Raw genomic sequence first — 23,892 nt, forward strand, 5'->3', positions numbered from 1 at the left:
ATACACTGATGTCCTCAGGATAGTGGGCTCCCTCCTGTCGCTCTCCTCATCATCCCTCCCCCGGTTACTGTCCTCTCTCTCTCTCTCTCTGTTGGTGCAGGTGGCTCACCCCCCGGGATACCCAGTCTTCACCCTCTTAGCCTGGCTGGCTCTGTCCCTGCTGCCCTATCTCTCCCTCTCCGTGTCTCCGGCCCACAGTGTCAACCTGCTGAGCAGCTTGCTGGGGGCCGGGGCCAGCGGGGCCCTCTGCTTCACTGTCTGCAGGTAAGACTACAGCACATCGCTAGGGCCAGGCGTCTCTCCTGGTCAGGTCACCTAGTCAGGAAAAACTCCAGGTCCTTCTTATCTAATTATAATCAACATGGTTAGTCTGCTGCATCCAATAGTAATTCTGCTATTCTGCATGTTTGTCAATGATATAGATCAGTGGTACCCAAACGTTTTATAGTCCCGTACCCCTTCAAACATTCAACCTCCAGCTGCGGTCTAGCACCAGGGTCAGCACACTCTCAAAAGTTTTTTTTTCTCCATCAATTGTAAGCATGCCACACACACACACACTATACAATAGATTTATTAAACATAATAATTTGTTTTTGTCACAAACCGGCCTGTGGGAAGTGACAGAGAGCTCTTATAGGACCAATGCACAGATAATAATCTAATAATAGGCACGTGGTAGCAAAGGGCATCAGTGTCTTAACAGCGCGATTTGCCAAGGCAAGAAACTCTGAGCGCAGCTCAATTCAAAAATCTAGCAGTGGCTTCTGATTTAAATTCAATTTTCACAGAACTGCTTGTTGCAATTTCAATGAGGCTCTCTTGTTCAGATATCGGTAAGTGGACTGGAGGCAGGGCATGTAAGGGATAACGAATCCAGTTGTTTGTGTCATCTGTTTCGAGAAAGTACCTGGGTATATTGCGCACCCAACTCACTCAGGTGCTTTGCTATTTCACATTTGACTTTGACTGTCCGTAAGCTTGAGTTCATTTGCCCACAAAAAATCATACAATGATGGAAAGACCTGTGTGTTGTCCTTGTTAATGCAGACAGAGAAGAGCTCCAACTTCTTAATTATAGCCTCAATTTTGTCCCGCATATTGGAAGTAGTTGCGGAGAGTCCCTGTAATCCTAGATTCATATCATTCAGGCCAGAAAAAACATCACCCAAATAGGCCAGTCGTGTGACAAACTCATCATGCAAGCGGTCAGACAAGTGAAAAATATGGTCAGCGAAGAAAACTTTAAGCTCGTTTCTCAATACAAAAAACGTGCCAATACTTTGCCCCTTGATATCCAGCGCAATTCTGTCTGTTGTAATAGCGTTACATGGTCGCTGCCGATATCATTGCATAGTGCAGAAAATACACAAGAGTTCAGGGGCCTTGCTTTAACAAAGTTAACTATTTTCACTGTAGTGTCCAAAACGTCTTTCAAGCTGTCAATCATACCCTTGGCAGCAAGAGTCTCTCGGTGGATGCTGCAGTTTAGCCAAGTGGCGTCAGGAGCAACTGCTTGCACTTGCATTACCACTCCACTATGTCTCCCTGTCATGGCTTTTGCGCCATCATTACAGATACCAACACATTTTGACCACCAAAGTCCGTTTGATGTCAAAAAGCTGTCCAGCGCTTTAAAAATATCCTCTCATCCAGCTATAAAGCATAGAATTCATTGGCTTGTATGCGAAGCAGTAATTTTTTCAAAACATCTCCTGCCATGTCACTGATGCGTCGTGAAACAGTGTTGTTTGATGAAGACAATGTCTGTATAGTTTTATTGCCTTTTCCCCTAGCATTATCCAGCCATATCCGCGGCAGCAGGAAGAACTAAGTCCTCCAAAATAGTATGGGACTTGCCTGTCCTAGCCACTCGATAGCTCACGATATAAGACACTTCTAGCCCCTTCTTATTAATGGTATCTGTTGCTTTTATACATGTCTTACTACTCGAAAGTCGTCTTAATTTTCCCTCAAAAAACTCCAGTGGCTTATTTTTCAAATCATCATGTTTTGTTTCTAAATGTCTGTGCAATAGTGAAGGTTTCATTGAGTTGTGAGATAGTACTTTTGCACATATAACACACCGTGGATGAGGAAAGGCACAACTCTCAATATAATTGAACCACAAATCAATGTAGTTCTCATCATATTTGCGCCTCTTCGATGGTCCAACGTCCCTGTCTGTTGTTCGGTGCTTTACCGGGTAAGGGGGCAGTAGCTCTTCGGCTTCATCAGATTCACAACTCTCAGTGTCCATGCTAGCTGGGCTAACAACGAATTACTGATGTTAGCATTGGATGTGCTCGTGGAAGCAGAACAACTTGTGTCATTGACAGGTGCAGGTGTAGTACCGCTGGTAGTAGCAGTACTACCAGTAGAGCTGGTATATGTCTCTATGGACGCGGGCCTTACTTGTTTTAACCATTTATCCATTTTTGAGAAAATGGAACGAGCAGCAGCTATGTTTGGCTAAACACCGACACTTCGTGGAATTCCCATGAGAGAGTAACGGTTAATGTGATTGGATGTTAATTATTTGACTAGGCTACCTGTATTTGACATTGTGTTGTTATTTCTCTGAACACTAGATGGTTTAATTTTATTTTTTGCAGTGAAACTAGGCTACTCAGGTGAGAAAAAAACCTCACCCAAAGATTGGAAAATATAAATGTTTGAAAATGTGAAAAGAAAGATATATATATATATATCATTTATTTTTAAAGTGACTCACATTTTAGATATATATAATAACTAAATGGATAATTACTAAATGAGCCAACAAATGGGTTTTTAGCACAAAATGTAAACTCTCTTCGTAGCACAATTCTGTAATCCCTGAACATTTTCCAACTGACGTTTGCATCCTGCTGCTTGGTGAATGGACTGGTGATATTTTTGGGTCGTTTCTGACTGGCAGTGGTGTTCCTGATCCCCCTGTTCTGTATTCAGAGCAGAGTCCCACCACACTCCTCCCCCACAAACACACCCAGCCTGTTTACCCATCACCTACCCGTTGTGTGTGTGTATGTGTGTGTCACACAGTCACAGCCCCCTCCAAGTGCCTGACACCTCCCATCACCCAGCATGCTCCCAATCCTGACATGGCACGATTTTTAATCTCCCCCTTCTGCACTCCTGGGTCTAAAAGGGACAGGATCCTCCCTCCCTCTCTCCCTCCCTCCAATCAGGACCTCAGAATGTTAGCCACTGTGTCTCTGTACATTCCCATGCCACCCTGCCTACGGCCCTCCTCCTGCAGCGCTGCCTGCCTGCCTGCTGACCCCATCATGTAAGGAGTCTTTTCCCCCCCTCTCTCTTTGTCTGCTTTTATCTCACACGGTTGCCTGGCCTATCTTACATCAACCGTTTGTTGATTTTGGTAGCTTCCTACGTGTGCTCTGTGCACCATTGGTGGCAGCTTAATTTCAGACGTTTTCCCCATAGTTTTACATGTACATGGCCCATTTATGCATGCAGTGCTATTTTGAGAATGTACTGTGCACCGTGTTAGATTTACCATTCCAACAAATGAATTGTGGCGTATGTTAAAAACTGTGCCATTTGTAGCACAGATACAGAACCAGCAAGCTGTTTTGGGCCAGAGAAAGCAGGTGATACAGGGCTGGTAAAGGGAGTGTCACTGCTCCCATGTGGGCTGCAGTGAGCTGGGTCCATTTCCTGTGTGCTTGGCCGGTGGTGTCTGGGTGGCAGGTGGGCTGAAGGGGGTCAGGGTACAGGGTCAGCCCTGCTGGTGCAGGACAGGGGCTGGGGAGGAAGTGCTCTCTCCATGTGGACTGGCCCTCAGCCCGGACTGACTGACTTCAGCCTCACTCTCAGCCCCTGTCCTGCCTCTCCTCCTCTCTTCAGAGGTGACTCATAACCTGAAACCGGCTGGCCTCCCAAGAGAGGGCAGAGGAGAGGAACATTCTTATTATTTCTTTCCACTCTCACTCACTCCAAAAGTCCCAGTATGTTAGTGGCTAGCCAGAGCTTAGTGAAATGATGCGATTGATCGTTTATGAAACAAATTCCAAAACGCAGTTGAGTCCAAATCGGAGACAGAGACCGAGAGAATGAGATCCACAGAGCAACAAACCACAGAGGGAACAGGAACAACTACTCTCTAACTGTTCCCTATGTGGTTTGTTGCTCTGTGGATCTCATTCTCTCGGTCTCTGTCTCCGATTTGGACTCAACTGCGTTTTGGAATTTGTTTCATAAACGATCAATCGCATCATTTCACTAAGCTCTGGCTAGCCACTAACATACTGGGATTTTGGAGACAGCATCTATGCATGCAGTCTGAAGATATTTGGACCACAACACATGGAAAGTTCTGCCCTGTTTGTAATCTCTAAGGATTTAGATCAAATTTTGGATTATAATTAAACTAAGTGAAAAGTCATTATGAGGACCCCCCTAATGGGCTGATGGGCACTGAGGACTTCAGCCAGAGCACCCAGTCATACCCTCTAAGCTTTTAAGTATGAATGTATAATTTACGCTTTTCAATTTGAAAAATAAGCATAAAGGTTTTAGTCATTATCTGTCTGGAGCATGATTTGGGTTGAGGCTGTGGCTGAAGTTCAGCTGGCAGACTTGGTATGGTACTGATAGGGCTTGAGGGGGCAAGGGGGGTAGATGGTTTCCGGAATGGTCGCTGGGGGCATTGGGTGCTTCGCCCGTGCCCGGTAGGGTGGCAGAGATGACATGCCACGCCGCTGTGGGGGTCCCTCCGGCCAGACCTGGCCCTCAGACTAAATGCCAAGACTGACCAGTCTGCACTCCCTCCCTGCTCAGCCCTCTCAGGAACATTTGAGCTAATCTCACTAAGCTGAACTATAGTAATACCTATTCTATGTCTGTGATTGGCATTTCCCCTGGTTGGTATCCAATCTCCATATAACTTTTGTTTGTATCACAGCAGTATTTTGAGAGTGGTTATGCAAGTGGTTGCACCAGAGGAATAGTCACAGTTTCAAATGCGTAGGGAATTATTGCATTGAAGTTATTACATGATATCCACTTTTATTTTTTCATGGACTTGAAGGCAGTTCCTCCAAAACAGTCAATTGCAAAAGACCTTGAAATTGGTCTGTAATATTCCCAACATAGCAAGCCTTTGATGTATCAATTTAAATTAGTCGGACAGATTGCTGTTTTTTAATGTGGTGGAATGTAAATTGATAGACTTGGAAGCCATTTCTCCCTAAACTGCCAGTTGCGTAAGTGTAAAATGTAGCACTTTAGCTTCCCTTTGATTTGCCAATTACAGCACACTTGGCTTGATCACATGGTTTGATGAACAAATGGCCCGCCTCCTATGTTATCACACCAGGACTAAACAAGCCTTTAAGGACGGGGGCCATAATGATAATAATTAGTAAATCAAATGTTTTTTTGTCACATGCTTCGTAAACAACTGGTGTAGACTAACAGTGAAATGCATAGTTACGGGCCCTTCCCACAATGCAGAGAGAAAAATAGAAAAACAATAACACAAGGAATAAATAAATACACAATGAGTAACGATAACTTGGCTATATACACGGGGTACCAGTACCGAGTGGATGTGCAGGGGTACGATTGCACTTGAAACTTCCTAGGAATAAAATATGACCCTATCAGTCCTACAAAAGTCCTCTATACAGTCTCAGGAGGACTATAAGAACGTGTGTACCCTGTGAAAGAGGATAATCCAAAGAGCTCAGTATTTGGTGCTCCCTCATTTCACAGTTTATCTACTAAAGCTCCTCTGAATCTGTGCTACCTGAGAGGAATCTCTCTCACGCCGTTCCTATAGTAATCCTGAGACCAGAGACGGAGACGGAGTACACTGACACAGCCAGTGGAACGCTAAAACAACAAAAACACTGTCCCCACCAACATCCAACAATCAGCACTTTTGACACGTCGTGTGATCGTACGATTACATAACAACAGGATTCGTGAGGCGCACCAAATGTGCCCCGTCCCCTCCCTCCCCCATCCCAAAGGCACACCGGCGAGACACTCACCTGCCAAGAGCGGGCCTGTGTGGACCAGCTGATACGTCAGTGGACCGCAGGGCGGGCGGTGTGCCAGACCATGCCTAGTGCCCAGTGCTGTGGCCCAGGCTCCTTATAGGGCCTCCACCATATGGCCCTGATGGTGCTCCCCCTCCCTACCCCCCGCTGCTGCTCACTCAGGTGGCTTGTTTTTCCACTGGGCTGGGGCTGCTGGAAGGACATGTGTGGCGAGGTCATTACTGGATCAGTGTGTGTGTGTGTGTGTGTGTGTGTGTGTGTGTGTGTGTGTGTGTGTGTGTGTGTGTGTGTGTGTGTGTGTGTGTGTGTGTGTGTAGTTTTATAGGGATGAATGGGGTGGGGGAAACAGCTGAGCATCCCCCTTTCTCCATCCGCTACCCCCCTGCTGGTGGCAAGGCAGCCCCTCCCTTTCACATCTGTTGTGGTCAGGTAGAATCTACATCAAGGCACTTAGTGTTCAGAGCCATACTTCTCTCAACCATAGATTGAAGGGGGTAGTTGTATTGGTATTGTTTAAAAGCTCCTATGTTTGGACCTTTGCCCTGTCTGTATGATATCCTACTGTCTCCTGGGACATGAGGCCTCCTGCTCCTCTCACCCCCCATCCTCAGCATGACCAATGGTTCCCCCTAGGATTCATCCTGTAATACAGTTAAACAGATGTTTAATGAAGATGTTATTTCCTCATTACTGGCAGTGGGATGGGGATAGAGGGGGGTATGAGGGGGGTAGATAGACAGCATAACAAAGTACCAGTTTAATATTCCTCTCGCCTGTGGCCCTGAGATTGTGTCTGCCTCGGACGTAAATTGTACATCCCTCACCCACCACAGGCAGTCTTAATAAGACACCAGGCTAGTCGACGGATCAGACTCGGCAATTACAATTCAGCCAGAATTAGTTAATGGAATCTATAGAGTAACATTTATATATCAGTGGTGGCTGCCTAATGACTTTGTTGAAATAGCCGCAGCAGCAGCATAAAAATGGCTTTCTGTGAATCACATAAGCACCGGATTTCTGTAATTTGTTTTTTTTCTGTTTTGTGTAATTTTTGTGTGTTGGGCTGGAGATTAAGATGGCATTCTGGGAGAAATTGTCATGTCAGTGGCTGCATTGTTTGAGCGGGATTGTGGTGATTAATTTTGCATGTACTCGGGAGCATTGGGGGAGGGCAGGTGCTCTCCTGGAGGAGGGGTGACTGAGGCACGCTCCACTCTCTGGTCCTGATTTACCACTCCTCTTCTCTCCTATCTGCTGCTGTGGTTGCTGCTTCTGCCTGATTGGGGAATTTAAACTGGAATGTGTGCACATTTAGGAAGGTTTGTTTGCTAGCTGCTGGAAGGCTAGGTATTATGAATAAATTCATAACATTTTTATAATGATATATGTAGCACCCATAATATCATGTGTATGATCTACTTAGACCTGTGTAATATATGCTTTATAGTAGATAGTTAAATTGTTACCTCTATTACTTAGCTTGGCCCAAAAACAGAGTTGCATGTCTGCTTCCCAAATGTGATGCAACAGAGCACTTAACCAGAAACACTGTCATATTATCTAAAGATCCTCAGTGTTCAGCCCACTGTCCTGTCCTGGCCACATCTAAACCCTGGGGTGCCAGTGTTACTGAGCCAAGGCCAGCTGGAACCCTCTGTCACACCAGACCAGGCCAGGACACCACTTCATGGGCTTCATCCTAGCCTCTTCAGGAATGTGTGGTTCTTTTCCTGCCATGTCTCTCCCAAAGCGCCACTCACAGAGTGAGAGAACAGTGGAGGGCTGATCTGCGATGGCACGGCTGTGGCATTATATGTGACAGTCCATCCCCTGGTCTGGCGCTTTGTGTTGCCTCATTCCCTACACGTTCACTACAGATAGGCTGCTGGTGGCCCTTTGTGTTGCCTCATTCCCTACACATCCACTACAGACAGGCTGCTGGTGGCCCTTTGTGTTGCCTCATTCCCTACACATTCACTACAGACAGGCTGCTGGTGGCCCTTTGTGTTGCCTCATTCCCTACACATTCACTACAGACAGGCTGCGGGTGGCCCTTTGTGTTGCCTCATTCACTACAGACAGGCTGCTGGTGGCCCTTTGTGTTGCCTCATTCCCTACACATTCACTACAGACAGGCTGCTGGTGACCCTTTGTGTTGCCTCATTCCCTACACATTCACTACAGACAGGCTGCTGGTGACCCTTTGTGTTGCCTCATTCCCTACACATTCACTACAGACAGGCTGCTGGTGGCCCTTTGTGTTGCCTCATTCCCTACACATTCACTACAGACAGGCTGCGGGTGGCCCTTTGTGTTGCCTCATTCCCTACACATTCACTACAGACAGGCTGCTGGTGGGCCCTTTGTTTTGCCTCATTCCTTACACATTCACTACAGACAGGCTGCTGGTGGCCCTTTGTTTTGCCTCATTCCCTACACATTCACTACAGACAGACTGCTGGTGGCCCTTTGTGTTGCCTCATTCCCTACACATTCACTACAGACAGGCTGCTGGTGGCCCTTTGTGTTGCCTCATTCCCTACACATTCACTACAGACAGGCTGCTGGTGGCCCTTTGTCTTGCCTCATTCCCTACACATTCACTACAGACAGGCTGCTGGTGGGCCCTTTGTGTTGCCTCATTCCCTACACATTCACTACAGACAGGCTGCGGGTGGCCCTTTGTGTTGCCTCATTCCCTACACATTCACTACAGACAGGTTGCTGGTGGCCCTTTGTTTTGCCTCATTCCCTACACATTCACTACAGACAGGCTGCTGGTGGCCCTTTGTTTTGCCTCATTCCCTACACATTCACTACAGACAGGCTGCTGGTGGCCCTTTGTGTTGCCTCATTCCCTACACATTCACTACAGACAGGCTGCTGGTGGCCCTTTGTGTTGCGTTATTGAGGCCAGCCCAGACAAGCGCAAGGCAGGCAGGCGTTTGGTGCTGGGTTTCAGTGCAGTGCTGGCAAGCCTCTGGCCCATGTTTAGGAACTGAGGTGGTAAATGAGGCAGGTTTTGCTTTGACTCTTCAAAGTGACAGTGGCAAGCTATGTGTGTCCTACTGTCTGTCCCTGTAGACGACACTGGGAACTATATCTGTGTTGGTTTGAGGACATGGATTGTGGACATGGAGTGTTTGTGTTTATCTTGAATGTATTTTTTCTTCTTCTGCTTACTGACCTACGGTTTATACTCTATTTAGGATATTTCTCATTTAGAGAGTGAATTGTTGTACGATTTTGGTCGATGTATTTTACTTCAGTAAGAGCTTGATGATTATTGTTCAAATTTCCAGGATTCTTTCCTCTTAAATGGTTTGTATGTTTCTTTAGCAGGGCAATGATCTCCCAATATCATCATGAAATACATAGCATTTCTGTACAGCATTTCTGTTTAGAATTCCTTTGTCATCCTGTAAATTACCCCAGTGATGAGACTGAGACATTCTGGCACACTAGATCAGTTCAGGGTAAAATACACTCGCTTGACAACATATTATTCTCATGCCATGTCTCAACCAGACAGCTATTGTCAGTGAGCCACAACATTACAACACAGCAGCATCCTGCAAAACACTGAGCTTTGATAACAGGAAACATGGCCACAATTGAGTCAGAGTCCCTTCCTCTTCATCTCTCTACCACGGGAGCAGCCAGCCCCAGACTTAGCCCAGAGAGTGAGCCAAGGAGAGGCTAAAAGACTGACTGGGAACCCAGGTGGTCCTCTGCAGACAGACAGGTCATTTAAACCTGAGAGTACACACATCACTGGGTTGTCACACACTGACAGGCCCTAGGAGAGAGATGTGTCAGTCTCTCAGAAGGAATAAAGGGCCAGGGGACAGGAGTGTGATTGTGTGTATGCGGGAGTGTGCTTGTCAGGCAGGTCTGTAGAAGCCAAAGCAAGCCCGGTGTAATATCCCCATTACTTCCAGGGACCCCCACTACTGCGCAGCACCTTGCTCTACCTCAAAACCAGCCCCCCTGCTAAGCGTGTGGGCTGGGGTTAATTGCCACGCAGGGGGGTAGAATTGAGGGTGCGGGGAGTCCCTGCCCCTCAACAAATGTCCCCATCTGCCCCCACCCCTTCCTCCTACCCTTCAAGTTACAACTAATTCCTGGATCGGTGCAGTGAGAAAGACGCTGCTATCTCTTACTAAGACTGAACCCACACCCAGACACCCCTTCAACACCCCCCACTACAGCCCTGCATCACATAGAACACAGAGCGAAAAGACTGTAGGATAGGAGAGGTATTTTTTACTCTCCTCTCCGTCTCTTTTTTCTTGATTTACCGCGCTTTCCTCAGAAAGCTCCATTGTTCCCCTAGCCTAAGTCTCATCAGGCCTTTTGTGGCTGACTATCACAGCGGCAGGCAGCGAGCTGGAAATGTATAAATGGTATCATGCCTTGTGATTAATGGCGGTGCTTATGAGTCAGGTCTGATAACGGGCCTGCTCTCTACTCAATTTCAGATACCGTTAATGGAATCTGTCTTCTGCGATTGTAATGTGAGAGCGCCTAATTTGCTATGGAGCTTGAAGCTGTCACCGGCAAGGGATTGTGGGGTCATAAGGGACCTGGCAGCCGTTTGGCCTGCAGCTTGTATCTGCCGTGCTGAATAGAGCAGCTCTCTGCCTGTCAGTTAGCTGATAGGCTGATGAGGACTCTAAGCCACTCCACACAATGGCGGAAAGGGCCATACTGCCTGACTTCCTTAATTGTGGAGCCCGCTCATATTTCAGAGCCAGCGTGCCGGGGACTAGGCTGCTTTTTTTCTTCCTCTTTCTCCCCCTCAACTTTTTCCTCGTACTCTCACCCCCCCACACATCTCTATACTCTTTTTCTTTTCTTCCCCTTCTTCTCCTCCTCATCATTTGTTGTCCCTCTTCCTCTCCCTCTGTCTCTCTTTCTAGTAAGTGGTGGGTCTTAGTATTTGACGGATTATCCCAACTTTGCTTCAGTTACCACTAAAGAGATGGAGGCAGGAGAGGAAGCAGGGGGAAACTTTTGTGCCCACATTATTGAAGTAAAGGACCATATCTCCCATAGTGGTTATTTATGTCAGGTTGCTCTGGTGCTGCTGGAGAGGAAGGTTGAAGGATAGGTATGGGAATGGCCTAGATTTTAGATAGTACCTATTGCTATGCAAATCTAAGATTTATTGCAATGACAAGTACTCCATAATTAACAAAAATTTGCCAATGATTTTTTGAGCAATCATATACGTCAATCCAAAATATGATTTTCAGATCTAGCTTTGGGATAATTACTCATGCCCACATTGCCCGGAGCTACTCATACCTATGATTGGACAGTTACTCTACAATTAAAAACAGAAAGAAATTCTATGATTTCTTGAGCAGTTAAATTTGTGTGTTAACCCCCGTGCCTCACCCTCTCCTTCTACTCTAGACTGGCAGGCCCAGGGCCGGGTGCGGTGCTGGCTGGGGGGGTGTTTGCTGTGTCCAGGCTCAGCTGGCAGTGGTCGGTGGTGGCTGAGGTCTTCTCCCTCAACAACCTCTTTGTTGGGCTCCTCTTCTCCCTGACTACCAGCTTCCACTGTGCTGACAGTGCCCCCCAGAGGAGGAAGGTGACCCAGCCCTCGGCACACACTCCCTCCACAGCTTCCACCCTCACACGGGACAGAACATGCATATCAGCCACATCTCCCAGACCAGATAGACTGTTCCGTGGTGATATCACAACTGGTGATATCACAACTGTCTGTCTCAGGAAACTATACTGTACAACCTATAGAAATATTTTGTGAATTTACAGATTTCATGTTTCGTCATTTGATTTGTATATTTCTTTCAATGACAGAAATGCTCTATATAATATGAGGAATTAAGTCTCCTCTTGTTGTTGTCAGGTTTCCCATTGGGGGGCGCTGTGCTGTGGCCTGGGTCTGTGTAACCAGCACACTCTGGTGTTGTACGTGGTGGTCATCATTCCCTGGGTCCTGCTCCAACTCTACTCTCACAGAGTAAGTTTAACGAAAGGCTCTTCTCCATCTGAGTGGCCATAGAGACATAACACAACCAGGTAGAAGAACTGGCCCATCTGTAAGGATGCTGAATAGATCTTTATTGTGTGATTGTGTCAGGAGCTGTCTGTCTGGGGGCTGATGTCTCTGGGACTGTGTTTCCTGGGGGGTCTACTGCCCTACGTCTACCTGCCTATCTCCTCCTACCTGAACACAGCTCGCTGGAGCTGGGGAGACCAGACTTCCCTCTCAGGCCTCTTTACTCACCTACTGAGGACTGAATATGGCACCTTCAGCCTGGTACATACTTCTATACATTTACCTGTACCAACATACATTATCTTTGAGCTTGACCACAAACTCTAGTGTGGGACGTGTAGAGGTGATTGATGTGGTTGTTTCTTTAATATGTGACCCTAGGCCAAGACAGAAGGTACCGGGAACCTCACCATGATGCTAAAGTGAGTATGCCCATCTTTATTAGAATATTCATTCACATTTTACAGATGAAGTCATTGCTATAGCATGAATTGTTCTGGTGTCTTGCTTTTAAATGTTGTGCATTTGAAGGTCATTCATTGGATAATGTGATCTGTAGAAGTGACAGAGTGGGTTTTCTCATGGTTTTGGCTCGAGACAGACAGGTTTAAACATCACACAAAAACCCATCAGTTCTGTTCTGAAGGAGGCAGCCCATCCATCGCCAGCACTGGAGGAGCCCGTCTCTCTCCTCTCTCTCTCTTTTGTTCTTCCCTCTCTCCCATCAAAGCAGAACTGAACCTGCTTAGAGGGCCAAATCCCTGTGTTCTGTTTCTCCAGCAGTTTGAAATGATCACTCTGCTCTGGTGTTTAAGCGTGACAAGCTGTGATGACAGACACTGCAATATAGCGCAGAGATTTGTTTTCCTCCAACAACCCCCTCCATCTCCCCCCTCCGTCATCCAACTTCTGTAATTGTCTATGGCTGACGACGGGTGGGGAGTATGCGTCTTAAGACCCCCACCACCAGCCCCCCGTCTGGCCCCCGCCCCTTCCATCACCCCTGCTGGTTGATGGACAAGCACACCTTCAAGACAAGGGAGAGAGGCAAGCATGACAAGCATGTCACATCGGGGATGTAAACTCCGCTAGACAAGCTGACACAGTCTCACACACATATACACACACACACACACACACACACACACACACACACACACACACTCTCTCTCTCCCTGATAGAGACCCAATAAGCCATCAAATAGAGATGGGTATTAAAGAAGATGCTCTGGGAAAGTGTCTCTGTGACTGACAGGCACTCTGACAGGGGTTGAGTGGAGGACACATTCATTGGTGTCTGTCGCTCGAATGGGAATGGAAGGGTGGGGACTGGGGGTGCATACAGTCAACAGAGTTAGTATGTTTGATCGGGGGGGGGGCACAGTTACTGGTGTATTCCAATCTGATGAGGAGGAAATGAGAGGACATTCAGTAATTGGTGTCCTTCAGTTTGATGGAGGTTAGAGGGATGCGGTCATCAGAGGTTTTGTGTGTGTGTGTGTGTGTGTGTGTGTGTCAGGGCTCAGCTGGACCACTGTATGGCTGACCTGTCCCTCCCTGTGCTGTTCCTGGCTGGACTGGGCATGTTCCTCATCTCCTGGGACAGGTAAGGAAACACCTGGCAGACGAACCTTGCCTCAGGGCAATTATTAGCATTTGAGATGTGAATTTGAATCCCTTCCCACCACCTACCTACCCCTATCCATTCCCTGCCTCATCCTACCCACCCTCTGCCTCACCCTATCCATTCCCTGCCTTGCCTTGCCCTACCCACCCTCTGCCTCACCCTACCCACCCCCTGCCTCACACCTACCCACCCCTTACCCACCCTCTTCCACCCCCTACCCACCCCCTACCCACCCTCTGCCTCCCCCTCCCCCTACCCATCCCTTACCCACCCTCTGCCTCTTCCCTACCCACCTTCTGCCTCCTCCTACCCACCCCCTACTCACCCCCTGCCTCCCCCTAATCACTCCCTACCCAACTCCTGCCACCCCCTACCCACCCTCTGCCTCCCCCTAATCACCCCCTACCCACCTCCTGCCACCCCCTACCCACCCTCTGCCTCCCCCTAATCACCCCCTACCCACCTCCTACCACCCCCTACCCACCCTCTGCCTCCCCCTACCCACCCTCTGCCTCCCCCTACCCCCTGCCTTTCCTGCCTCCCCCTACCCCCTTTCCTGCCTTGCCTTCCCCCTGCCCCCTGCCTCTCCTGGGGGGCACTTTGATACACTTGGCTTTACACACAGACACACAAGCATGTATGTACGTGAATGCCTGCACACACACGCACACATACGTGGGTCATTCCATTGATATTCCATGGAAAGTCAAGTTTCCTGAAATACAACACAATAAATATGCTATTTTTTCCAATTCTCATTTCCATTCACATAATTGTGTTTTGATTACTACTAGGGGATAGTGTTTTTTCGTTCGTTTATAAAACCATTTACAACCATCCTCTGTGCTGTAATGGTGATGTGAGGCAGAGTGGTTGGCCTGTCACACAGTGACTCACACACTGTCCTCCAGACCCAGCATTAGGAAAGCAATCATGCTGTGGGCTACAGAACGTGTTAGCTGTAATAGTGAGTCTGTCTACAGGCGGTGTGATGTTATCTCTCCTGTACCTTGATGAATTTGGGAGTGAATTGCACTGGATCTATTTTCATGTATTTGTTGGGAGGTTGAAAATAAATGTGATATTGAGAAAGTAATATATATGGTATTTCTGTGTATATGTCTGTGTAAGGCCAGTTCTCTCATGGCGATGCCTGTCCTTCTTCTCCAGGAGACGCCTTGTTGTGCCCTGGCTACTGACGGCCATGCTACTACTCTACTCCCTGTTCTTTGCCTGGAGAGCCAACCTGGACATCAGCAGACCCCTACTGCTGGGAGTGGTGAGTGATGGGCCATGGGGCTTAGTTAGGGCAGGCAGGGAAAACGGGCAGGGACGCTACTGGATGGGCCTGAGTTGGGATGCCACAGTCTCCTCTGACCCAGGTAAAAGGCTGTGTTGTGTGTTTGGTCTCTGCAGGTGGAGCGGTTCTGGCTTCAGAGCGATGCTGTGGTGTGTGTGCTGGCTGGGCTGGGCCTGAGTTGGACACACACAGGCCTGGAGAGGAGGCTAGGCCATGGGGGTCTGTGGAGGGCCGGAGGCTGGCTCTTCACCGTAGGTGTCCTGGCACACATGGTGCACTCCAACCATCGGTAAGCATCATAACCTGTCAACTGACTTAGGCTTGATGGCACATCCTGTGTGTGGGGCTATAACACTGTAGTATCTTCACCACCAACTGTTTTCAAGGTTTGCCGCACAAACTAGAAAATGCATGTTGTCTTATAGGTAGGGGGTCGCACACAACGTGTTGAGTATTTTACTCCCAAAACTCCCTCCACACTAGTCTCACCTGAGCTAACCCAGTAGTTCTCTCTGTACTTCAAACTGGAGCCTGCACTCCACATGGCAGGTATTTTATTCTCCCGTCTCTCCTCACCCCATGGTGGGGGCTAAAGAGAGACACGGTTAGCACATAGATTTCACTGTGAATGCTGAGTGTGAGATGTTAGCCATGAGAGGCAGCAGATTACACCAGCATGGCGCTGCGCTCTGCCTGGCAGGCTGAGGCCGCTATCACACAGCTGCTTTGATCAGGAGGAGAGCCTGGCCTACACTGTCAGACCCATTGCACCTGTCTACCCACGATTAGATAGGCAGAGCTGGGTCTGTGACAACTTACCACAGAGCAACTTGAAAGCATGCATACAGTACATGAATGCACACACACAATCCTCAGAAGTGAAGACCTACAAACACAACCTCGCTGCTGTGTACACAAACGTACACTTGTTAAGTGTCAGTGTGGTGAGAGAAAATATGTTAGCTCCCGTTGACTTGTAAAGGTTTGTGTTGCATCCCTCCCAGGGAGTGTGATCAGAGCATTAACAGTGTTGTGGAGCAGTTCGGCAGGGAGCTTCTGGCCTCTGTTCCTCCAGACTCTATCATCCTGACCCGGGGAGACCTCCCAGGGAACTCCCTGCGCTACCTCCACTACTGCCAGGGGGTCCGGCCTGACGTACACCTCGTTGACCAGGAGGTTAGTACTGAGCCTTATATTGGGTTTATTTAGGCCCAGGACACCATGCCTAGCTTTTGTATATATTATAATTAGAGCTATATTATAATAGAATTGGAAATGAATCGGAACCTGATACTGAAGACAGGCCATACAAGTTAGACAATAGAGTTGCGATGATGAGGATCTCAGTAAGGGTCCTATTCATTACTACTCTCTCCCCCTCCAGATGATGACGTACAGCTGGTACGTGGCCAAGCTGGGCCAGCATCACCCTGGGGTTCATTTCCCTGGGCTCTGGTGGGACCCGGTCCACACTGAGGAGAAGGACACCTTCAGTCTGGAGCAGTTCCTCTCTCACAACACACAGTGAGTGAGAGAGTGAGTGAGTTGAGAGAACTGGTGAGGTTGAATGGGAGCACTGAGTGGTTGATACACTGATCAGTGCATTGAGGAAATAAGACTTATAACTGCTGCCTCAAGAGTAACAATGCTTCAGCCATATGTGGGAAAGACTGCAGAGAAATACTGAATACATAATGAGTAGATATGATTTACTGTGTGACTACTGTTTCCATCTGACTATAGTAGTCTGGGGAAACATAGATCAAATGGGTTGGACAGTCATTTTAAGAGTCCTTAAAATGCCAAGCCCACCAGGGGGCAGTGTTTGCTTGGCCAACATGAACGTCTCTAAGGGGGGCAACACTGACCAGTGGGATCAACCCTGTAGGGCACAGCACTGGAGAGGAGAGTGGAGCAGAGCAGTAGGAATGGGAGAGAGCTGAATGGTGTATGTGCACATACTCGTCTGTGTATTTGTTGGGTAAGACTGGAGGCATACAGTACCAGTCAAGAGTTTGGACACCCTACTCATTCAAGGGTTTTTCTTTATTTGTACTATTTTCTCCTTTGTATAATAATAGTGAAGACATCAAAACTATGAAATAACACATATGGAATCATGTACTAACCAAAAAAGTGTTAAACAAATCAAAATATATTTTCAAAGTAGCCACCCTTTGCCTTGATGACAGCTTTGCACACTCTCTCAACCAGCTTGGCATTCTCTCAACCAGATTCACCTCAAGACTTTTCCAACAGTCTTGAAGGAGTTGCCACATATGCTGAGCACTTGTTAGCGTCTTTTCCTTCACTCTGCGGTCCAACTCATCCCGAAACATCTCAATTGGGTTGAGGTCAGGTAATCGTGGAGGCCAGGTCATCTGATGCAGCACTCCGTCACTGTCCTTCTTGGTCAAATAGCCCTTATACAGCCTAGAGGTGTGTTGGGTCATTGTCCTGTTGAAAAACAAATGATAGTCCCACTAAGCACAAACCAGATAGGATGGCGTATCGGTGCAGAATGCTGTGGTAGCCATGCTGGTTAAGTGTGCCTTGAATTCTAAGTGAATCACCAACAGTGTCACCAGCAAAGCACCATCACACCACCTCCTCCATGCTTCACGGTTATTTGGGCTGCAATTTCTGAGGCTGGTAACTCTAATGAACTTATCCTCTGCAGCAGAGGTAACTCTGGGTCTTCCTTTCCTGTGGTGGTCCTCATGAGAGCCAGTTTCATCATAGCGCTTGATGGTTTTTGCGACTGCACTTGAGTAAACTTTCAAAGTTCTTGAAATGTTCCAGATTGACTAACCTTCATGTCTTAAAGTAATGGTGGACTGTCATTTCTCTTTGCTTATTTGAGCTGTTCTTGCCATAATATGGACTTGGTCTTTTACCAAATAGGGGCTCTCTTCTGTATACCACCCGTACCTTGTCACAACACAAATGATTGGCTCAAACGCATTAAGAAGGAAAGAATTTCCACAAATTAACTTTTAACAAGGCACACCTGTTCATTGAAATGCATTCCAGGTGACTACCTCAAGAAGCTGGCTAAGAGAATGCCAAGAGTGTGCAAAGCTGTCATCAAGGCAATGGGTGGCTACTTTGAAGAATTAGTCAATTTGGCTATTTCAGCCACACCCGTTGCTGACAAGTGTATAGAATCAAGCACACAGACATGCAAACTCCATAGACAAACATTGGCAATAGAATGGCCTTACTGAAGAGCACAATAAAAATAAAGAAAAACCCTTGAATGAGTAGGTGTGTCCAAACGTTTGACTGGTACTGTATGTGCTTCCCATGTATGCCTATTCAGTTCTATTAGCAGCCACCTGGGTTGAGAGTGGGTAGTGTTTGTGGGGAGAGTGGGTAGTGTTTGTGGGGAGAGTGGGTAGTGTTTGTGGGGAGAGTGGGTAGTGTTTGAGGGGAGAGTGGGTAGTGTTTGTGGGGAGAGTGGGTAGTGTTTGTGGGGAGAGTGGGTAGTGTTTGTGGGGAGAGTGGGTAGTGTTTGTGGGGAGAGTGAGTAGTGTTTGAGGGGAGAGTGAGTAGTGTTTGTGGGGAGAGTGGGTAGTGTTTGAGGGGAGAGTGAGTAGTGTTTGTGGGGAGAGTGGGTAGTGTTTGTGGGGAGAGTGGGTAGTGTTTGTGGGGAGAGTGGGTAGTGTTTGTGGGGAGAGTGAGTAGTGTTTGAGGGGAGAGTGAGAAGTGTTTGAGGGGAGAGTGAGAAGTGTTTGAGGGGAGAGGAGAAGTGTTTGAGGGGAGAGTGAGAAGTGTTTGAGGGGAGAGTGAGAAGTGTTTGAGGGGAGAGTGAGAAGTGTTTGAGGGGAGAGTGAGAAGTGTTTGAGGGGAGAGTGAGAAGTGTTTGAGGGGAGAGTGAGAAGTGTTTGAGGGGAGAGTGAGAAGTGTTCGAGGGGAGATGGATAGCTAGGGTTAGGTCCCTTCAGGGTTTTCCAGCCTTGCCCACTTCAGAAGCACGGTGCCTGCCTGATTGTGTGTGTCTGCAGGGGGGCCGTGTTGGCCTGCATCGGGCTGCCTAACGGGGACCCCAGCTGGGAGAGGAGCTTCTCTCGCTGGCCCCTAGGCGTGTGTGACCACCTGGTGCCTGCCCAGGAGCACTTCCACCCAGAGGAGTGGGCCCGTCGCACCCGCTACATCTATAACTGGACCGAGCCACACAACAGGTACGCAGTACATTACACACAAAACCCAGAGGGCCCACTGGAGGGGTGGGGGGGAGAAGCCTACACTCCATGAGGAGTCTATGGGATTCTGCTAGTCGCCTTGGAAATGGTCATACTGTAGACCAGATATCAAACTCATTCCACAGAGGGCTGAGTCTGTGAGTTTTCATCCTCCCTTGGACTTGATTGATGAATTAAGGTCACTGATTAATAAGGAACTCCTCTCACCTGGTTGTCTAGGTCTTAATTGAAAGGCAGAGACCAGCAGACGCTAGGCCCTCCATGGAATTAGTTTGATACCCCTGCTGGAGGCCTATGCCATATAATTTCTGTACACTTACTGTATGTTTGTTTCTACCATGACAAACATGCTAGTTAGGAATCCATTGAGGAATCTTATGTCCATAGATACTCTTTGGTGTTGACTATTCCTTCTCTATGTGGTCTTTCACAATACTGGCAGAGAACCAACGTTCCTACAGCAAGGTTTCCTCTGTTTTCCGTGCTCTGATCCAGAAGCTCTTTCTGCATTATACCAAAGCAAGACATTAGGCCTTCAGCTATTTGAAATGAGACTGAAGATGAAACATAATGAGTTTCTTATTGCGTTTTGTCAATAAGTGTGTCAAAAGTGGAATTAGTCAAAGCTCCATATTCTGTTGCCGTTGCCAGCAGCCCCTCATTCACTGCGATAATCATGGCTGAATACTGTGACGTTATTTCCCTCGCCCTCACAAGCGTGTCCGTCGATGCCCACAAGCCAAATATTAGCTCAGAACCCTGTTAAAATATTATTTTGAAGAAGAAGAGGTCAAGTGTTTATACACAACCAAATGGAAAAGGATATGTGGGTTATTCCATGTCTAATGTGTTGGTGGTGTTGCTCTGCCGTCTGATGTTTTGACAGTACTGTCTATATTCACATTAGGTTTGTGAAAACCTAAACCTGCATATTTGGTTGAACAATATACACTGAACATAAATATAAATGCAACATCTAAAGTGTTGGTCCCATGTTTTATGAGCTGAGATAGAAGATCCCAGAAATTTTGCATACGCACCAAAAGCTTATTTCTCTCAAATTTTGTGCACAAATCTGTTTACATCCCTGTGAGTGAGCATTTATCCTTTGCCAAGATAATTCTTCCACCTGACAGGTGTGACATATCAAGAAGCTGATTAAAAAGCATGATCATCACACAGGTGCACCTTGTGCTGTGGACAATAAAAGGCCGCTCTAAAATGTGCAGTTTTGTCACACAACACAATGCCACAGATGTCTCAAGTTTTTTGAGGGAGCGTGCAATTGGCATGCTGACTGCAGGAATATCCACCAGAGCTGTTTCCAGAGAATTGAATGTTAATTTCTCTACCATAAGCCGCCTCCAACGTTGTTTTAAAGAATTTGTCATTACGTCCAACCGGCCTCATAACCGCAGACCACGTTTTTGGCGTCGTGTGGGCAAGAGGTTTGCTGATATCAACGTTGTGAACAGAGTGCCCCATGGTGGCGGTGGGGTTATGGTATGGGCAGGCATAAGCCACGGACAACGAACAGAATTGCATTTTATCGATGGCAATTTGAATGCACAGAGATACCGTGACAAGATCCTGAGGCCCATTGTTGTGCCATTCATCTGCCGCCATCACCAAGTGTTTCAGTATGATAGGCTAATGCACGGCCCCATGTCGCAAGGATCTGTTTACAATTCCTGGAAGCTGAAAATGTGGCCTGCGCACTCACCAGACATGTCACCCATTGAGCATGTTTGGGATGCTCTGGATTGTCGTGTACGACAGCGTGTTCCAGTTCCCGCCAATATCCATCAACTTTGCACAGCCATTGAAGAGGATTACCATTAACATTACCAGGCAACTACCCTTTTTTTAAGGTAGCTGTGACCAACAGGTGCATATCTGTATTCCCAGTCATGTGAAATCCATAGATTAGGGCCTAAATAATTTATTTGAATTAACCGATTTTACTTATATGAATCTTTGAAATTATTGCATGTTGCGTTTATATTTTTGTTCAGTATATATTAAAACCAATAATGATACAGAATTAATATGATAGTGTGGAAGGAATGATGCATAAGAAAAGCCCCAGAGGTGTTGAGATTAAGAGCTGTTTTTGTGTCCGGTTCCAGTTTCCACCCAGGGTCCTGGGAGAGGGTGGCTAATGAGGAGATGTGGCAGGCCAGGTACAGTAAAGAGTTAACACTGAAGACACTGACTCCTTCTTCTCTGTTACGGTCACTGTATATGTATAGTTTACAGATAGAGCCTCTATGACAGATCACCCTTGTCTGCTAGCTTAAACATCTACATAACCCAGTCTGGTGTGGTAGAGCACCAGCTATTCTACATGAAATGCTGTTGTGTAGCTAGCATCTACATAAATCACTCTATTCTGCTAGTGCATCTCTGCAGATAGATCTCTACGGTTCATCCATCCATCCAGCACTTAGCTCTGAGCCTGTGATGTATCCTCTTTGTTTCAGGATGAAGACGGCTTTCTTTCTGTTTGACCTGGCTGAGAGGATCCAGGGAGAGGGGAAAGCTCGCCTGTTTGAGCTCTCCTACACTGTGAGTCAGTCCTCCCATAGTAAACATATAGGAGTATGAGCATAAACCAATAGATTATAGTTATTGTGTACAAGTTGTGTTCTTTGTGATTGACAGCTGTATAAGGAGATCGTGGAGAGCCATACAGACTACCCTCCCAACTGGGATAAAAATCTGGCCCTGGCCAGCGAGAGGCTCCTGCGTTCAGGGAAGCAGGGCCACAGCCCTGACAGCCTGCTGACCTGCAGCATCCAGCACTTCAGCCTGTACCTGGACAAGGAGCCCACGGACTCCCAGGCCCCCGCCATCCACACCGCCGTCTCCCACCTGCTGCAGGAGAGGACCAGGCTCCGGCAGAAACACACCCCGTGAGGGAGGGGAGTGTCAGATAGAGCAGGCATACAGGAAGTACTGCAGGACACCATGGAAACTGAGGAGGAGAGGTCCTCTCAATGAGTGTGGCAGCCAGGGGATGTTGACTGACCTACAGGCTGCGTCTGGTGCTCTAACTTCTCTGGTGGTTGGGATGAAGGGTTTTCTCAGGGGTTGAACACGCCCAGTACAGTGGAGAGTAGACTGGGCTCTACCGGCAGTCATCATGGACAAATGTATGTATGATGCCCTGGAAAATTCTGTGATGAAGTAAGGCAGGAAAAACATCCCTTGTCAAAGAATTGGCTACAACATGGGACCTAATATGGAGGTAGTACTGGTGATGGGGTTCTCTGTGATGAGGTGGGGTTGTCCAGACAAACAGGAACCAGGCTGCACCTCACACTGCAGCAATGTTTTCCACTGGGGATATCACATGACTTTTGCAGCCTGGATTGAACCCAATCAAGCTGTTCAAGTCTCCCACACATACACACTTGTATTTACTATTTCCCTGTCTCATTTTTTTGTCTCTCTCTCTCTGCATCTCTTTCTCTCAAACAGCTTTTAACGTTATGATTATGTGGCCGTGGCCACCTGCTGATTTAGTTATCTTTTTCTCCCATTAGGTGGCAGGGCTGAGATTGAGGGAAACCCAATTTGGGTACAGAAATGGGGGATTAGAGCAGGCTCTTAATCTGTGACAGATTCGTGCATTGCCACGCTGTCCTGGGCTCTGGTCTCTTAGCGTGACCCTGGCTCCCAGTCGCCACCCCTGCCCACCGACTATCCATCCATCTGAGTTGGTCCTTTAAAAACGAATGGATTCAATTAGCTTTTTTTTCTCCCTTTGACGACAGAGCTGTAATCCCTCATAGATTTAAATTAAATATGAAATGTTACAATGCCAGGGACCCTTTTAGAGGTGTGTGTGTGTGTGTGTGTGTGTGCCCCTCCAGTGATACGCAGAGAGGAAAAACACACGCACACACACCGAGCAGTGGAGCGCTTTCATTTCCAGAGAGACATTCCGTCACGCAGACATCGAGTCACAACCACAGTCACGCAGACACTCAGAGACGTTGCATCCAGACATGCAAAGGACCTCAGCAGCACGACCCACACTCCTGGATAGATGGACTCAGTCACTTGAGGCTGGTCTGAGAGACATGGTGATTCAGTACACTTAATTACATCTTTAACTACTTTCCCTTTCATTCCTTCTCCCCTCTGTTCTCGCATAGACTTTCTACCTAATTTACCGTAAAAATTCTCAGTCTGTGAACATGCCATTTCACTCTTTTGGGGCTGGTGTGTTTAATATTTGGGCGCCACTGATTTCTATGAGACCTGGTCCACAGCCACTCCTGTGTCCTGTCCTGTCATCTGCTCTCATTGTACTTTTAATGGCATGGACAGAGAGGGCAGAGCACTAGAAGTGCTGCTCCGGGTCCTCTCAGAAAACAACCTGCCCTCTGCTCTGTCCACGGCGCTGGCTGATGAGAACGGGCCTAGGACAGATGGTACATCTCTCTCTCTCAAAAAAAAATATTTTTCTGTTCTCCAAAGATTAAAATACTCTAATACTCTAAATACTCTATTCCACTTTAGAACATTCTCAGAGCTTTACTTTACTGTTTCTACTGTGTTAGTAATTTTTTTCTATGAGACATTTTATTTCTGGTGTAAGTATATTTACTGATTTATACAAATATATACAAATCAGTATTAAAAGGAGATGCAAAAAAATCACCAAAGACCTATTTGAAGCTGTT

General features: G+C 47.3%; 1 protein-coding gene across 5 annotated transcripts in view; it reads left to right on the plus strand.

Moving 5' to 3' along the window:
* LOC112261753 (transmembrane protein 260) overlaps positions 1 to 23,892 on the plus strand; it is a 51,204-nt gene that overhangs the window by 12,943 nt on the left and 14,369 nt on the right. For 3 of the 5 annotated variants that reach the window (XR_006084559.1, XR_002955200.2, XR_006084560.1), the window contains exons 6-19: positions 101 to 264; positions 11,454 to 11,631; positions 11,914 to 12,027; positions 12,148 to 12,327; positions 12,448 to 12,488; positions 13,586 to 13,672; positions 14,864 to 14,972; positions 15,110 to 15,282; positions 15,998 to 16,169; positions 16,378 to 16,517; positions 19,001 to 19,177; positions 21,328 to 21,381; positions 21,682 to 21,766; positions 21,863 to 23,289. Coding sequence is in view for 2 of the 5 variants with exons in the window: in XM_024437349.2 (XP_024293117.1) it covers positions 101 to 264; positions 11,454 to 11,631; positions 11,914 to 12,027; positions 12,148 to 12,327; positions 12,448 to 12,488; positions 13,586 to 13,672; positions 14,864 to 14,972; positions 15,110 to 15,282; positions 15,998 to 16,169; positions 16,378 to 16,517; positions 19,001 to 19,177; positions 21,328 to 21,381; positions 21,682 to 21,766; positions 21,863 to 22,117 (1,929 nt within the window). In the remaining 3 variants the exon portion in view is untranslated. Of the gene's footprint in view, positions 1 to 100; positions 265 to 11,453; positions 11,632 to 11,913; positions 12,028 to 12,147; positions 12,328 to 12,447; positions 12,489 to 13,585; positions 13,673 to 14,863; positions 14,973 to 15,109; positions 15,283 to 15,997; positions 16,170 to 16,377; positions 16,518 to 19,000; positions 19,178 to 21,327; positions 21,382 to 21,681; positions 21,767 to 21,862; positions 23,881 to 23,892 lie in introns of those variants that run through there. The other 2 variants (XM_024437349.2, XM_024437350.2) reach the window with 1 other exon arrangement.

This window comes from Oncorhynchus tshawytscha, linkage group LG11 (genome assembly GCF_018296145.1).
Source record: "Oncorhynchus tshawytscha isolate Ot180627B linkage group LG11, Otsh_v2.0, whole genome shotgun sequence".
Classification (NCBI taxonomy): domain Eukaryota; kingdom Metazoa; phylum Chordata; class Actinopteri; order Salmoniformes; family Salmonidae; genus Oncorhynchus; species Oncorhynchus tshawytscha.